This window comes from Pan troglodytes, chromosome 10, assembly GCF_028858775.2.
Source record: "Pan troglodytes isolate AG18354 chromosome 10, NHGRI_mPanTro3-v2.0_pri, whole genome shotgun sequence".
NCBI lineage: Eukaryota > Metazoa > Chordata > Mammalia > Primates > Hominidae > Pan > Pan troglodytes.
Genome location: NC_072408.2, coordinates 115,361,712 through 115,378,542, shown reverse-complemented (window position 1 = coordinate 115,378,542; position 16,831 = coordinate 115,361,712). Strand labels below are relative to the sequence as shown.

General features: G+C 44.7%; 2 protein-coding genes across 12 annotated transcripts in view; one reads left to right on the top strand and one right to left on the bottom strand.

Moving 5' to 3' along the window:
* Positions 1–531: 531 nt before the first annotated feature.
* On the bottom strand, positions 532–8,451 carry ISCU (iron-sulfur cluster assembly enzyme). 8 transcript variants are annotated; one of them, XM_063786031.1, is made up of 7 exons: positions 7,172–7,312; positions 6,136–6,265; positions 5,750–5,845; positions 5,513–5,626; positions 4,478–4,588; positions 2,641–2,719; positions 532–1,080 (listed from the first exon to the last, which is right to left on the bottom strand). In XM_063786031.1, exons 3-7 carry the CDS (start codon positions 5,786–5,788, stop codon positions 995–997), a joined length of 429 nt encoding a protein of 142 aa, XP_063642101.1. In that variant the 5' UTR covers positions 5,789–5,845; positions 6,136–6,265; positions 7,172–7,312; the 3' UTR covers positions 532–994. The 8 variants fall into 8 exon arrangements, 6 of the variants coding, with proteins under 6 accessions (XP_063642101.1, XP_054520619.1, XP_001163903.1 ...); XR_010148144.1 differs by lacking the exons at positions 5,750–5,845; positions 6,136–6,265 and adding exons at positions 1,893–1,989; positions 2,152–2,251 and having other exon boundaries at positions 817–1,080; positions 7,172–7,379; XM_054664644.2 differs by lacking the exons at positions 5,750–5,845; positions 6,136–6,265 and adding an exon at positions 1,893–1,989 and having other exon boundaries at positions 7,172–7,489.
* Positions 8,423–16,831, top strand: part of SART3 (spliceosome associated factor 3, U4/U6 recycling protein) — a 39,236-nt gene continuing 30,827 nt past the window's right edge. For all 4 annotated transcript variants that reach the window (XM_016924118.3, XM_001163755.6, XM_016924117.3 and 1 more), the window contains exon 1: positions 8,423–9,059. In XM_016924118.3, the coding sequence (XP_016779607.1) occupies positions 8,748–9,059 (312 nt within the window). In that variant the 5' untranslated portion in view covers positions 8,423–8,747. The remainder of the gene's footprint in view (positions 9,060–16,831) is intronic.

Below are 16,831 nucleotides of genomic sequence, written 5' to 3'. Positions count from 1 at the left end.
GTGTACTATGCAGGTACAGATAGTTCAGAACGAACCACTTAAGATACTACATCTATGCAGAACACAGCATTCAGAAGTTTCTTCCCTAAAGTTTGGCTCATCTACGACCACAAAAAACCCAAGAGGTTCTTAAAAGTCAGGGGCTCTGGAATTACCTGCCCAGACAGAAGTCAGAAACTTGGGCCTAGAAATCCGCATTTTAAACTCATTCCCGAGGTGCTCTTCATGTATCTGGTCCACCGCTTTAGGGTGCCAAGCTAATGCTTTTTAGATTTGAGCAACCAGTGAAATTACAGAAAGAATCTTCAAGACTTACTTTGAGCTTTCAACTACTATCACACAAAGAACAATGACAAGCGATAATCATCTCCTTTCATCCTTGTTCCAAAAAATATTACGTATATTTGTCTTTGTTTGCTTGGAGAGCTGTGTATGTCACTGCGGTCCAACCTCTGGGAACCCCAAGGGGCTTTGGGCACCACTTCAGGGTGAATGATGGGCCCAAGAGACAAGGCTTACTAGAGAACACCATCATCTTCCATTATTTTATTATTTTTTATACATATATATATATATATATATATGCGCAGATCTGTTTTATGTACAACAATTGGTTCTATCAAATATTCAGACCAAGGCATTCTACTGGTAATTTCCCCCCAAATCAATTCAGGTAAAATTAGATACTTATGCACTTCACGGGCTATCAAAACTTGCAACTTCATTATCAATTTCAGTTCTGAGGTCATACACACAATTCAAAATACACATTAACTAGGTTAAGGCGATAAAAGTGGGCTGAAAGAAACCACAGGATTCAGAACAATGAAACTGTGTATTTTGCTTGCATGAGAGTCATAACGTGAACAGCAAGTATTGTGCGTATCTCATAGCTCTTCAGTGGAGAGGAAGCGGCTTCTGAACATCTAAGGTGACTGCACAGCAGGTGGGAAACAGCTGGTGTGGCCTGCTGGAGGCTTCGCCGAGGGAGGGCTCATTTCTTCTCTGCCTCTCCTTTTTTGGGTTCTTGTTTCAATTTGTAATCAGCCAGGGCGGCCTTGATTGCATCTTCAGCCAGCACTGGAAGTAATGGAAGGAAAGAAGCCTAAGTTTCTAGATGTGAAAGAAATGGACTTGGGAATAGAATCTTTAAGAGCTGGGAGGAAGTGGTGCTGGTGGGGACTAATGGAGTAACCAAGCCAGAAAGCTGGGGTGAGGAGTTGCCGGGCACGTCAGCAGCTGCTTCCTGAGCTGAGTTACTCCTGCGGGTGATCCTGGAGACAGACTAGGGTTAAAAATCTGTGATCCCAGGCTAGTTCCTTAGCCTCTTTGACCCTACTTTCTTTTCTATAGAACTGGGATAATCATGCTTTTCTTGCCAGGATAGTGTGGGGACTTACAGAAGATGTCTGACACATAGTAGGGACACAGGAAATGTTACTTCTTGCCTGCTCCCATCAAAGTCTAGCTTTGGACAAAATCTTGTCATGATAAAAAAGTTGACATGCCCTTTGGAAAAAAGATCATGTCAATCTGTTGATGGGATGGCATTTGCCACATCACCCTCTAGTGATCGAGAGTTTGACCACTTTTATTTAGGAGTCAATATTCAAAGTGAGGCTATGGGGAAAATAAAAACAGAGAGCTGGAGTGACAGCAGAAAGCAAGCAAATAACAGAGAACATCAGCTAAAGGTTTCAGTACCTAAAAAGGCCTAATAAAAGGGCTGGGGATTTCCTGAAACCATGTGAAAATGTTTACAAGTGATGACCTTTCTTTATGGGTACTTAAAATTCCAGATCAAGTGGAAAGAACTTAGGTCTGACCAGGCTTCCTGAAGAATGAGTTAGTGTGTCTGCCCCGGCACCTGGCTCTTCTGCTGTGAGTATTACCTTGGCAAGAGGCCTGACTCTCTGCTGATTTTTAACTAATTTGGTTAGTAAACCTCCATCGATGCATTAAGGCTAATGTTTCTCATTCCTTCTTTCCCTGAGAAGGTTAAGAAATGATGGAAAAAGCATTAGATTTAATACAGAGACCAAACTGGAAAGCCAAGTACAAGTCTTAAGGCATCTGGGCTTTTTTTTAGGATAGCAGGGAGGGGGACATTGTACAACTGGGCTTAGTTGTTCCATATATACAGATGCAGACCCCGACAGGAATTCCATCCAGACAGGAAGTGAAGAAATACACAGGAAACAGGATTATGGCGAAAGCTGAGTTTTCTCCTCTGCTGGAAACAGCACAGATTCTGAAATCAAAGATTGGAGCTTAAATTCTGGCTCTTCCACTTATTAGCCATGTGATGTGGGCGTCTCAACCCAAGCCTTAGCTTCCTCATCCGTAAGAGGGAAGTAATGACATCTACTGTGCACTCAAGGATATTTGTGAGGTTTAGAAGTTACGCCCATCAAGTGCTCAGTATGATGGCTGGTGCATACCTCCTTCTGGCATGATTCTCTTAGGGATGAATGTGAGACCATGGGGGCTCTAACCCTCTGCAGGTTATAAGGACAGACTCATGAGCTCTAATTCTGAGGGTTACAAACGTGGGCTCCATGATCTAAAAGGACTGTTGCAAACCAAGTTGAAATTACTGCCAAATGTCCCAGCTGACTGGTATGGAGAGCAGAGACTTACTGGAGCAGTGCAGTTTCACGGGAGGAAGGCAGAGCTCCTTGGCGATATCTGTGTTTTTGATAGTCAAGGCTTCCTCCACCTGAGAGGCATAATGGAAAGATGGGCAGTTTTAGCAACACTTTATCTTGTGAGGGCCAGACAATAAAAAAGGGAGGCCAAAGAGGCTCTCAGGGTTGGTGGGGATGATTTCTGTTTAATAACTCAAACGGCTAAGGGTCTTCTCAGGACTCCCACTTTATCAAAGCTGCAGCTGGGATTCTCAAGCATGAAGTACACACAGCTGCACTGCCTGGCTTGGGTAAGCAAAGACAGCCCAGACACTTCTCTAAGTCAGGGGTGGAACCTGTGAGAAGTCTCTTAGGGATCTGCTTGTGGCCTGTAACAGGAATCTTTTCCTTAAAAGGTAGTGATTTCCTATGCTGGTTTTGTGAATATCAGCTTCTCCGATGTCCTCATACGAAATGTTAGCCTAAATCCTTTTGACTAGAAGTGCCGAATGGCATCAGAGAGGTTGGGAAGATGTCAGGTAAGTAGCACAGTGGCAGTGGCACAGCCGAGTCAGGCCGAATGCTCTCTTTGGTGTCCCCTTTGCCTATAGGAGCATCTCCTCCAGATCAACTAAAGAGGATGCCTGGGGTCTGGTTGACAGCCCTGGGGGATAATGTGAGGCAGGCAGATCCTTGCCCATGTAGAACAGTGCCCCACTGCCTTACAGAAAACCAGATTTCCCAACAGCCAGACTCTTTGACTATGTCTATCATTCAGTTTCCCAATTCTGCTAACCCTTCTTGGTTGATTCAGGTTCTGCTCCTGAAACTCAGATGGGAGATCTCAAGGTTAAAGAAATGTCCTCTCTCCCATTTTCTGATCACAATTCACAGTCCCCTAAGGGCCAGGTTCTGGGAGCAAAAGTGCCTTGTCTCATTTCTCCCTTCACCTGAGGACAGTTCCTGACAAATCACTTCAGAGCTACCTCCTGCCACAGCAGGTTAGGTCTGAGCTTCCTGGCCCGCAGGGGCTTGCCAGCCAGAAGGCCGTGAGCCATAGGAAGCAGGTGGCACGTGGCCTGGCAAACTGCTCTGCTGTGGAGCTGGCCAGCTTCCAAGCATGCTCCTCTGTGACTCAGCTCCCTGAACCTGGTCCCTTGGGGCAGCAAAGATGAGTGCCTTGCTGGTTGGCTTTTCTGAGAGGTTTTGACAGCAACTGGATTTTAGAAAGTCCAGCTCTTCACTGTGTTTGGAACCTTTGACCTCTGCAGCTATCAGGGAAAGACACTTGGGAGACAAAGGGATGAAAAAGAAGTTCTAGCTCTTTATTATCTCTGCCTTTAGAGGGCTTGCGATCAGCCACCTGGATCACTGTTCTGATTTCATTGTTCACTTTGCCCCCACCCTTGCTGTCTTTTTGATTATTTAATCCCTCTTTTAACACAGGCTAGTTTATTTCACCAATTCTTGAAAGCCACCTAGAACCCTTCCTGAAACATGAGAGGAAATAAACAAGAAAATAACTACCTTATAACAACTCTCTGACTTGAGAAATTATAAGAGCACTGGTAACCTTAGAGAAAGCCAAAGATTTCTTTTAAATTCTATTTTGTTAGAGGGACAGGTGAGGATCTTTTTTATATGTAATTAACACCCAAACAAACAAAAAAATAAAAATGATCAACAAGAAAAAAACCCAAACAACACCTAGTAGAATGATCCATAATTCCCAATTTGAAGAAATGATAATATAATCAACATCTGCATAGGAGAAATTTTAAAAATTTAGAATATTAAAAAAAAATCATGGTTACTTGTTTTTGACCCATTAGATTTGTGAGCCACCTTACCGTCTTTCCTTTCACCCATTCAGTGGCTAATGAGCTGGAGGCAATTGCGGAACCACAGCCAAATGTTTTAAACCTAGCATCCACAATCTTCCCCTTTTCATCCACTTGAATCTAGAAAAGAGACAAGAGTTAAGTGGTGAGTCCTGGGACCACCCTCTGGAACCTGGCACTCACGAAGGTTCACCGGGGCCTTCCCCAAGGGCTTTGGGCTTGCTTTCCACACTAAGTGATGACATTAATTACTGACTTTGCCTTGTTTCAAAGAGCTCAGTGATGAAAAGTGAAATGCAGGGACAACTATCCAGGCCCAACTGACAAAGATCAGCTGAAAAATATGTCCCTCCACTCCAATATTCTTTTGTTTTGTGACTCTGGCCTGCATGTTGGCTATGAACTTCTATTTGTGGAAGTCTGCTCACAGCTGCTGGGGCAATCTGCCTCTTTAAACACTGACAGAGTCCACAATAAAGGTCTCTGGTTAATACTTTTTTCTTGGGCAGCAGATTACACTTAGTGGTTTCCTCCTGTTTTGTTTCTGTATTCCAAGATAGGTATGAAGACCTCTGACAAGCTGCCCACTCACCATGAAGCAGCAGATTGGCGCTACAACTACAGTTTACCCAAAGCACTAGACACTATTTTCATGTTTCCCCCAATCTGGGGACAGGTTTAATTTACTGTGTTTCTTGTTTCATTGGGGACTGCTAGCTCACTGGGATTTTCCTTTGATCAGTAAAATTCACAAAACTCTTTAGTTGGCTGAAGTTGGAATTTAAACTGATACAGTGAGTACAAAAATGAGATTACTTTTCTATTTTGGAAAAAGTTGGCATAGTACACTAGCCTAGCAGGAGAGCTACGATTGAGGCCCTGCTCCAGTATCTAACATGGACTCATCCCATCTCACAGGAATGGAGACCAAGTGAAATGCTTGGAGATCTCACAGGAATAAAGATGGAGACCAAGTGAAATGCGCAAGTGCTTTGTAAACTTAAAGGGATTATTGTTATCACTATTAAAAAACACTAGCCATACCTGTAATTTCATTACGTCACCACATGCTGGAGCCCCCACCAGTCCAGTTCCAACATTTTTAGATGTCTTGTCAAGGGACCCCACGTTTCTAGGATTTTCATAATGATCAACAACCTAAAATGAGAGGGTTAAGATAAATCATGTTCACTCTCTATTGGTACTGGTCTCTGGTTTGATGGTAAGCTCCTCGGTCAGCATCTTGAACCTGGCAGGCAATCACTAAATACCAAATTTCACCTGAGTAGAAAGGTCTACACTCATGTCAATGAGAACCATTTGTGACCCCCAATTCCTTTTGTGTCTCCTCTACAATACTTCACAGATTTGAGATACCTAGAAGAAAAAAAAAATCAGTGAAATCCATGTCTTAGTTCCATAGGGTTTTTACAAAAATACTTGACTTTCACCCACCTACATCACCAGACTTGGGCTCAAACAGCAGTTTTGTTATTTTCAAATAAAATCCATCCTCAAAGGATGATTACTATTTAAAAATTCTAAAAATAACCATGGCCCAGGGAGGGAAAGCTTTCTTAGAAGCCTTAAGGTGACTGTTACACAGGGAACAATGCTATGGAATGTGTACGTTTATGTGTCTTTTAAAATAAAAACAGTGCCATTACCGTATTTCACAGCCTGTCATCACCCTGGTGCAGCAGCGCACCCTGGCTGCTGAAAGGCTGCTAGTCCAAGTTTCTTCAGGGTGTACCCTCAACAAAACACACCCCCGGGAGGGGGAGGAGTGAAGAAGCCCTTGGAGAAAGGGCAGAAGCCAGATCAGAATAAACATCCATTCGAACTGGCACAGAGAAGGCCTTAATAACCTTGAGGTTTGGTTACTGGTTAGTAGTAAGCACGCCGATCTTCCAGTCCCCTTTTCCCCCCATCTGACTAAGGATTTTGACTCCAAGTAAAAGGGACCTCAGGATAGTATCTAATGTAGGGGCCTTTTGTGCCACGTTGATTTATGGCATTCTTTAGTTGTTTCTCGAGTGGGAGTCTCACGTCTGGGGGACTTTGTGCCACCAGACAGCAAGGGGCTGCAGACTATGAATCTATCCCTCCTTCCCCGCCAAAAAACCCCCCAAACAAAACAAAAACATTACGCATGTTGGTTACAAGCCTGACTCCCCTATGCACTCCTAAAGCAGTAACAGAAACGGTCTCCTCGTGCTGGGGCCTATGTGCCAGGAACCATGCCAGGACTCCACGCACAGTATCCTTTGTAAGGGACAGCTGAGAGCCCCCCATTTACACCTGGGGAAACAGGTTCAGAGAGGCGCAGTGACTAGCCCAAGGTCATCTGGCCAGGGCAGCGGAGTGGCTGAAGCCGGAGCCCGCTCCGGGGGTGTGTCTGTCCCTGGACTCAGAAAGACAAGTCCCAACAGGACCCTGCCTCCTGGGCTGTTGGCGAATTTAAAATTGGGACGCACGAAGTCGCGGCCAGCGGCGGGGCCCCCTGGAAGTCGCCGCCCGATGAGCGGTAACTGTTGTTTATCAGTTGCAGTGAGCCCCACTGCGCAGCAAGGGAAAGCGAGTCAGGGCAAAGACGTAGGAGGGGACAGCTCCCAGTCCTAGCTGCGCAGAACCCCGCGGCCGCCCCTCCAGCCCAGGCCTCCGCCGAGTCGGCATTCCGCGCGTCGCCTCTTTTGTCCCTACCTTCTTGTGATAGAGTCGGGCCGGGGCCGACAGCTCCCGGGCGGGCAGGCGGGGGCTCCGCAGCAGCAGAGCCGATGCCGCCCGCCTCAGACGGCCAGCCCCAGCCGCCGCCATCTTGCCGGCTTGCGCCTGCGCCAGTCCAGAGCGACGCCGAGGGGCGGGGCGCGTCTGCGAGTCGGCTCCGAGCTGGGAGCGCGCCTCTCTGTCGTCACCGAAGCTTTGCGCCTGCGCCTTACCGCTCCGTGCACGCGTCCGCCTTCTGGCCCCGCCTTGACCACGCCTCTCGGGGGCGGGCGGGGTCGGGAGCGGGAAGGTCTGAAGTCGCTGGAGGGCTTGTCCTGGGTGCTGGATTCTGGTTGAGACAGGACCTCAGGCTTCTGCAGTGTGGGGCTCAAGTTCGCTTTCACAAAGCCCGCTGCGGGAATGCGGCGCAGAGGAGCACCGAGTCCACTTTTCCTAACCCTATTTTGCAGCTAAGGAAGCCGAGATTCAGGGCAGTTTAGTAACTCCGTCCAAGGTCGCTAAGGACTTATGTTCAATTAGAATTCGAACTTGGGTAATCCTGGGTTAGAATCCTGGTTCGGTTCCTTCCTGGCTGTGTGTCCCTAGACGAATGGTACCGGCTCGCTAAGTCTGAATCTTCCCTTTTGTATTAATTCGAGGACAATTGCTTCATCATGAAGCCAGCATCTGTGTCGAGTACCTACTATGTGTCAAGGCGCTCTACTAGACCCGGGGATCCAACGGAAAGCAAAACAGACATAATTCCTGCCCATTAAGCCTGCTAATGAGGGAGCAAGGTAGAGATAGAGACACACACCAATACTTTCCTACCTCAAAAGTGGGAAGCTTAAGAAGGAAACGAATACCATGTCCTGATTGAAAAAAAAAGTATGTCTATTTTTCTCTCTAAACAGCAAACTCAATTTATATGTCAGTGCCTAGCAATTAAGAATTTCTAAAGAAATGCGTATTAATGTAATTTACTGTTGGTTTGCAGTATGTGATCTTATAAAACCGGAAAACTCACGTGTATTTAACGTCTACTAGGTACCAGACGTTTACATAAAGGGGAGGAATCTGGGAAATGGATTTTTCTCTTGAATGGTGAAATCGATCCTTCCCCGAGGACCTGCAGTTTTCTTTGCGTTTGAGGCGCAGTTGCTGGGGAGAGTAAACCCAAGCGCCAGGTCACACTAGGCGATAAGTAAGGCATTTAATCGAAGAATCACTTTGACCTTCTCAAGATGGCGCCAAATTCTTCACTACAGACATCACTCTCGCTCCATGACTTCCTCTATGGCTTCCACTTCCTGCCCAAAGACCCAACTTCTGTCCGAAGTTGTGGCGGAACGCATGCCATTATAATGAGTTTTTTTATCTGGTGGGAGCTTTTACAAGGGTATAAAATAATGTGAATTTAGTGTATGTGGAGATTTTCCCGTTATCTAAGTTCCCAGTTTCTCTTTCAATGGCAAGAAAACGGGCTTTTGATAAGGCGCGCGCCGCGGGCAGCTTCTGCCTCAGCCTGTCTTCCGCGGCCGCGGGAAGACCCGAGAGTCATTAGAAGCGCAAGATGGCGACTGCGGCCGAAACCTCGGCTTCAGAACCCGAGGCTGAGTCCAAGGCTGGGCCCAAGGCTGACGGAGAGGAGGATGAGGTTAAGGCGGCTAGGACAAGGAGGAAGGTGTTATCGCGGGCTGTGGCCGCTGCGACATACAAGACCATGGGGCCAGCGTGGGATCAGCAGGAGGAAGGCGTGAGCGAGAGCGATGGGGATGAGTACGCCATGGCTTCCTCCGCGGAGAGCTCCCCCGGGGAGTACGAGTGGGAATATGACGAAGAGGAGGAGAAAAACCAGCTGGAGATTGAGAGACTGGAGGAGCAGGTGGGCCCGGGGGTGGGCAGCGGGCATCTTCCAGTCTTTCAGGTCCTCGGGTCCCCATGTCCTGGCCCGCCTCCCTAGTCCTCGGCGGCGATAAAGCCGCCAAGGCTGCAAACCCGCTTTTCGTGACAGTAGCTCCTGTCGGATTTGAGTGCTTACTGCCTGCCCATTGCCTTGCAAACGTTATCTCATTGAATCCTCGCCACGACCCTGTGAAGGAAGCCCTGTTATCTATCCCCATTTTACTGGAGGAAACTGAGGCTCGTGGAGGAAAGTCTCTTGCTCAGGATAACACTTTCTGCAAGTCAGGCCTTGTACTTTGATCCCATTCCAGAACTCCCACTCTTAACCACACGTCCAACAGTAGAAATAAACTCATTCGCAAGAGAGTGTTATTTTGTTATGTAGGAATGACGGCGATGATGAAACTTGTGGTAAGAAAAATATTGACCGCGATGGTGATAATAGAAATGGAAAGGTTTCTGGTTCTGGAGGTTAAGGCCTCAGTTCTAGCTATTCAACTCTTGTATGTGCTTGTAAGAATTTCTTAATTTCTCTCACCCTCTCGACTTCCTTATCTGCAGATTGGGAGCAACAATTTCTGCATAATATAATTGTTGTAACAGTAACCATAGCTCAGTGCCTAGCATCTAGTCATAACATGGTCTCTCACTTGTAACCTTATGAGGTGGTGATATCTACTGTATAATCCAGGATCTCAGCAGGAAATAGGTGGCACATTTAAATTAGGATGATCTGAGAGAAAGTCAATAAAGGTGTGGGTAGGGAAATCGGGAGTGAAAGTTTAGTATCCCATGGCTGATAACTCCAGAACCTGGTGTCCATCTTTGGGCTGGAAGGGGTGAAGGGTGTGATCTGAATTGTGTGGAGAGGGCACCTGAGACCTGCTGATAACTTTGTTCAAGGGAAGCAGCCCCAGTTTCCTGTCAAGGATTGAGGTGGGGGAAGAAATACCCTGACCTCTCTTTCTTCCTCCCACCAAACTTCTGCTGGTGCCTCCTGCTGGGCAGACCCATCCGGAAGCTGGAGAGCCAGGAAACCTGTACATGAGGTCTATACTCGGGGACACAGGGCAGGGAGGAGAGGGTAGGGTGTTTTTTGGAGGGGGCAAACAGAAGAGATGGAGCACATTCTCTCTCTTTTTTTTTTTTTTTTTTTTGAGACAGAGTCTCGCCCTGTCACCCAGACTGGAGTGCAATGGCACCATCTCGTGTCACTGCAACCTCTGCCGCCCTGGTTCAAGCGATTCTCCTGCCTCAGCCTCCCCAGTAGCTGGGATCCAGGCACGCACCATTGCGCCCGGCTAATTTCTGTATTTTTAGTAGAGACGGGGTTTCACCATGTTGGTCAGGCTGCTCTTGAATTCCTGACCTCAGGTGATCCACCCACCTTGGCCTCCCGTAGTGCTGAGATTACAGGTGTGAGCCGCTACGCCCGGCCCGCATTCTCTTTTTACAGATGAAGAAACAGAGGTTCAGAACAAATGATGAAATGATTTCCTTTAAGTTATTCATAGTGGGATTTACACTTAAAATGTGGACTAGATGCCACACTGGATGTGAAATCACTCAGTGAATGTGAAGTTGCTAATCTAGTTTACTCATTAAACCTTACTGAGTGTCAGTTTCCTTATAATACTCTCTCTGGCACTGATATTTTTGTTATGAGATAGTGATGTCATCCATTGGTATAGCTTGTCCCACCCATTACATCTGATTGTCAGAGGAACCTGTTGGGGTTGGCAGGTGGTTAGCATTTCTACTTTTTTTTTTTTTTCTTTTTTGAGACGGAGTCTTGCTCTGTGGCCCAGGCTGGAGTGCAGTGGCACGATCTCGGCTCACTGCAAGCTCCGCCTCCCGGGTTCATGCCATTCTCCTGCCTCAGCCTCCCGAGTAGCTGGGACTACAGGCGCCCGCCACCAAGTCCGGCTAATTTTTACTATTTTTAGTAGAGATGGGGTTTCACCGTTTTAGCCAGGATGGTCTCGATCTCCTGACCTCGTGATCCGCCCGCCTCCGCCTCCCAAAGTGCTGGAATTACAGGCGTGAGCCACCGCGCCCGCCCTCTACTTTTTATAAATAAGTGTGCTGAAGCTAATTTAGTCTTACTCATTCAGCAAACACAGCGTGACACTGGGTACCAGATTGACTGTGTCCCTGCCCTTGTTGATGTCATTTCTTCAGACTGCTAGTCCTGGGCCTTTCGATGAGCCTATTCTGTGAGGTGGGGAAAGAGAGATTTGGGACCAGAGAGGTTAAGTCCTTGGTGAGGGTACACAGCTTGCTAAAGAGCAAGAAAGGGGAGAGCAGAGGTCTCTGGCCACTAGTACTCTGCAGTTGCCTGTCCTGCCACAGATCACCAAGGATGGGGTGGAGTTTAGAATGTGACCACACAGGATAGGACCTGGCAAGTGATGAACTGAAGACCCTCTGGCCTTATCCTCTTTGTCCTGTGGTCTAGAAATGGACTTGTCCAGTTTCTCCAAGCCTCCCACCCACCTCATCCTGATCCCACAGCTGCTTCTTCCTGCTGTAACTGCTTTTATGGCGGAGCATAATGATGAATTGCTTCCAAATAGGTCTGTGAGAAACTTGGCCTTGCCATATTTGAGAGTTCTGGTTCTCATCCCTCAGTGTTTATTTATTTATTTTTTTTGAGAGCATCTCACTCTTGCCCAGGCTGGAGTAGTGGTGTGATCATGGCTCACTGCAGCTAGGACCTCCCAGGCTCAAGTGATCCTCCCAGCTCATCCTCCAAAGTATCTCGAACTACAGGCATGCACCCCCACGCCTGGCTAATTAAAAATATTTTTTTTTTTGTAGAGATGGGTTCTTACTATGTTGCCCAGGCAGGTGCTGAATTTCTGAGCTGAAGTGATGCTCCTGCCTCAGCCTCCCAAAGTGCTCGGATCACAGGCGCAAGCTACTGCACGTGGCCTTGATTATATTTTATGGAAGCTGGCAGTTTGCTGTGGTATCTGTCTAACAAAAGCAAATATTTTCCATTATATGTGTTTGTGCGCTGAAATTAAAAGTGGCACTTCATGGTGGCTTCGGCAGATTTGTCAGTGCAGCAGTACAGAGACTATGGCTTTGCAACCCTGAACCCAAGCCTTCCATTGAGTAGTGGAAAGGCCTTGTACAAGTTATTTCAGCTCGCAGAGTCTTGGGTGTCCCAGTTAGTAAAATGAAGGTTGTAATAGTGCTTTCCTCATGGGACTGTTGTGGGGCATGGCACAATGTGCGTAAAGCGCCTGGCACAGTTTGGCGCATAATAGGTGCTGCTCCATTCTCCCTTCCCTGCCTTTGATTGCACCAGTTGTTTTCTTTCCATCAGTCCTCTCTATTATTTCTCCCCCATTCTAGTACAGCTAGGTATAACACATTTTTCACATTGCTAGGGAGTTAAATCAGTTAGCAGATCATTTTGTGATTGGTTAAGTTTCCTTTAAAGCATCTATGTTGTTAATCCCAGCTACTCGGGAGGCTGAGGCAGGAGAATCGCCTGAACCCGGGAGGCAGAGGTTGCAGTGAACTGAGATCACACCACTGCACTCCAGCCTGGGTGACAGAGCAAGATTCCACCTCAAAAAAAAAAAAAAAAAAAATCTATGTCATTAATGATGTTCTAAGACCAGAATAGACCAGCATATGTACTCATTTATCAGTATAGATTGAACTATGTGGAAATAGCTCTTTTAAGTGCATTTCAGTATGTATTTAATATATGTACTTTCAGAGTACTTGTCCACATATAGTATTTTCATCATTTTACCCTAAAAATCAGAAGTTTACACCAAAAGCCACACCTTAAAAGTCAGCTTCTTGACTTTAGCAACTTTTATACCTTTTTCTTCTGCTGATCTACACATGGTGTTCATGTGAGGGGCACTTGCATGCATAGATATTAGTGACACTGACTAGCAAGTGCTCTCCCACTCCTGTTTGTGCTCCGCAAGCACACTCTAGTGAGTTCAGACTGGTGATGTGGTGGGGAGAGCCTTGAATGTTCTTTAATGAAGAAAGTGTATCCTTCTCAAACTTCACTTCTCAAACATCCCAAACTGCGGTTACTTTGTGTGACACACTTGATAGGTGATTTTGAAACATCAGTGTGTCATGATAGCCCATTTAAGAACCAGAGCTTTAGCCCAGCTCTTTCATGGTACAGATGAGGAAACAGAACAAGTGGGGATTAGAACACTTGTGTCCTGATCTGGTCCAGTGCTTTTCAGCCTATCATGTGATCATCGGATGAGTTCAGCTTGTCAGGTTTTATGAATCATAAGCAGGAGAACATTGCTAAAAGTCTTAAGATTTAAAACTTAGAGATCATGTTCTTATCTGTAATTGATTATTATCTTTTGGCATGTAATTTGATAAATACAAAGCAGTTCACATCATGTACAAGAGTTTCTCACCAGATGCAGTGGCTCACACCTGTAGTCCTAGCATTTTGGGAGGCTGAGGCAGGATGATCCCTTGAGCCCAGGAGTTTGAGACCAGACTGGGCAAGATGGTGAGACCCTGTGTTTACAAAAAATAAATTTAAAACATTTAGCTATGTGTGGTGGCATGAGCTTGTAGTAGCAGCTACTCAAGAGGCTGAGGCGGGAGGATCACTTGAGCCTGGGAATTTGAGGCTGCAGTGATTTGTGACTGCCACGGCACTCCAGCCTGGGTAAGAGTGAGACCCTGACTCAAAAAAAAAAAAGAGAGTTTCTCAAAGTCACTGTTTTTCAACCTGGGGGTCACAGTCATAGGTTGTGAATTTATTTTAGCTGAAACAGCAAGTGCCACCTGAGCCATAGTGTTTTTCAACTGCATGGGTCTGTTTTGGGCTCTCTCTTCAGTTTGTCTATCCTGTGCCAATTCCACTGATTAACTTATTGCTAAGGCTTGCTATCTGGTAAGACAAATCCTCCTACCTGCTTTTTTTCTTTCCTTGCAGGGTGTTCTGGCTCTTTCATATAAATTTTAGAATTATTTTGTCAAGGTCTGTGAAAAACCCTGTTGGTTTTTTAATTTGAATTGCATTGAATTTATGGATTATTTAGGGGAGAATTGACGTCTTTGCCATAATGATTATTCTAACCCAGAATATGCATATAACTCCATTCGTCTAGGTATTGAATATTCTTTCTATTTTTGAGACATGGTCCTGCTCTGTTGCCCAGGCTGGAGTACAGTGGCATGATCTCAGCACACTGCAACCTCCGCCTGCTGGGCTGAAGCGATCCTTTCACCTCAGCCTTTCGAGTAGCTGGGACCACAGGCATGTGCCACCAGACTCAGCTAATTTTTACAATTTTTGTAGAGACGGGGTTTTGCCCAGTTGCCCAGGCTGGTCTTGAATTCCTGGACTCAAGTGATCTGCCTGCCTCGGCCTCCCACAGTGCTGGGATTACAGGTGTGAGCCACCGCCCCCGGCCAAGTCTTTAATATCTTTCAATCAAGTTTAAAAACATTTTGCCATACAGGTCTCACACATCTTTTGTTAGATGTATTTCTAGGTACTTTATAGTGCTTGATGTTTATGCTATCCTATTTAAAATTACATTTTAAAGCTTGCTGGTTTATAGAAATGTAATTTTTTTATTGTAAAAAACATATAACGTAAACTTTGCTATCTTATTCTTAAGTGTATGGTTTAGTAGTTTTAAGTATAGTCACATTGTTGTGAAGCAGATCTCCAAAGTTTTCATTTGCATATATACAACTCTGTACCAATTAAACAGCTCTCCTTCTCCTTCCTTCCCAATCCCCTGATAACTACCATTGTAGTTTTCTGTCTCTATGAATTTGACTAGATACTTCATATAAGTGGAATCATACAGTATTTGTCTCTTTGTATATAATTGATTTTTATACATTGCTCGTATTGCTTGTCACTTTGCTAATCTTGTTTGTTATTTCCAAATGATTTGTTTGTAGATGAGTTTTGGTTTACTATACATTGATATCATCTGACCATAATTAACAGTTCTCATTCTTTTCTCTATATCTGTTTCTTTTCCTTGTCTCATTGTTAAAACCCCAGACCTCCAGTACAGGGTTAAATAGAAGGCGATACTGGGAAGCTTTTTGTGTTTTTTAAAAGGAATTTTAATGTATTATTAAATTTACTAAATATAAATATATAATAAACAATATAATAAATATATAAATATAAATATGTTATTAAAATATATTTATTGCAGATTTTAAAAATCAGGTTAAGGAAGTGCCTTTCTATTCCTAGTTTGCTAATTCTTAATTTTGATTCATGAATCGATGTTTTAATCAAATGCTATTTCTTCATTGAGGTAATCATGTTTTTTTCCCTCAAATCTGATGGTGGAAAAATTATACTGGATGATTTTGTAGTGTAAAAACACCCTTGCATTCCTGGGATAGACCCAAATTGATCATTATGTATTGTTCTCTTTATACATTTCTGATTTTTTAATATTTTATTTAGGATTTTTGTATTAGTGCTCTTGAGTGAGATTGACATGTAATTTATTGAATTCTGTGTGCCAGGTAGGTCAAGAATCTAACCAAGTCAAGGCATAAGACATACAAGGTACTTATCCCATGAAGCCTTTAGGTCATGATGGAAATAAACACGATGATGAGATGGAAAACAGCTTGCAGCATATAGGGGGCTACTTAAGAAAGAGTGGCATAAGATGGGGGCCGGGGTTGGGGGCGGGGGCGCCCTCTGAGGAAGTGAAGTTTATACCTGAAGTATGAAAAGGGGTGGCTAGGCAGAGAGAAGGTGAGAGATCCTTCTGGGCTGAAGGAGCAGCAGGTGCCCAGCCCTGAGGTTGGAGAGACGTTGGAATGTTTGAGTTACACGAAGCTGGCTGCCATGTTGAGAGGCCGGTGGTTTGAGATGTAGCTGGAGAGATGAGCCCAGCATGCTGGGATTGCACATGAGGCAGGGATTTGCAAATTGTTCCTAGGATACTGGGAAGCCATGGAAGGGTTTTACTATTATAATTAGTAGAGAAAGATAATGAGTTCTTGTTTAAAATCTAAACACTTGAACAAAACCCCGTAATCCTTCATATTTGTATTCTCTGAATGGTTGGTCCTTGTCCCCACTCCATTTAAAGGTTCACTGGCTACTTCATTGTTAAGATTTTTATCCTAAAGTTCAAGTAATCATATTCATTGGCTGTCTTTCTGTATTTTAATTAAATAGCTAGTACCTGGATTATTAGGGTATGTTGTCAGATGGTAGAGTGTAATTTGAATGCAGCGTAGGTAATCTTTTGTCTCTGGAGAGGGAAATATTCCTAAAATGTGGCAGATGTTGGAAGAGTAGATACTAATGAAGTCTTGGTGTACAGACTTAAATTATCCCTATATCCCAACAAAAGCTTTTTAAACAATTCACCTTTTTATTTTGAGATAATTGTAGATTTCCATGCACTTGTAAGAAATAATAGAGATTTTTCGTGTACTTTTTACCCAGTTTCCCTCAATGATAACACTTTGCAGAACTATAATATGTAATAACCTGGGTATTGACATTGATATAGTCAAGATACAGATCAGTTCTGTTACCTTAAGGATCCTTGATGTTGCTTTGAAATTTTTCTCTTGTCCTAACATTTTGTGATGTTATATTTACATTTCACATTTAAGTGTGATCCATTTTGAGTTATTTCTGTAAGGCGTGAAGTTTAGGTCAAGGTGTATTTATTTGTTTTGCCTGTGGATATCCATTTGCTCCAGCATCATTTTTTGAAAATGCCTTTTTTTTCC

Bases quoted from the DNA above. Each gene is read 5' to 3' on its own strand.
- ISCU (XM_509343.5), bottom strand. From the start codon at position 7,285: ATGGCGGCGGCTGGGGCTGGCCGTCTGAGGCGGGCGGCATCGGCTCTG. The intron at 5,627-7,171 runs GTAGGGACAAAA...CTCTCATTTTAG, and splicing joins CCCGACTCTATCACAAGAAG to GTTGTTGATCATTATGAAAA. The intron at 4,589-5,512 runs GTATGGCTAGTG...TCTCTTTTCTAG, and splicing joins GTGACGTAATGAAATTACAG to ATTCAAGTGGATGAAAAGGG.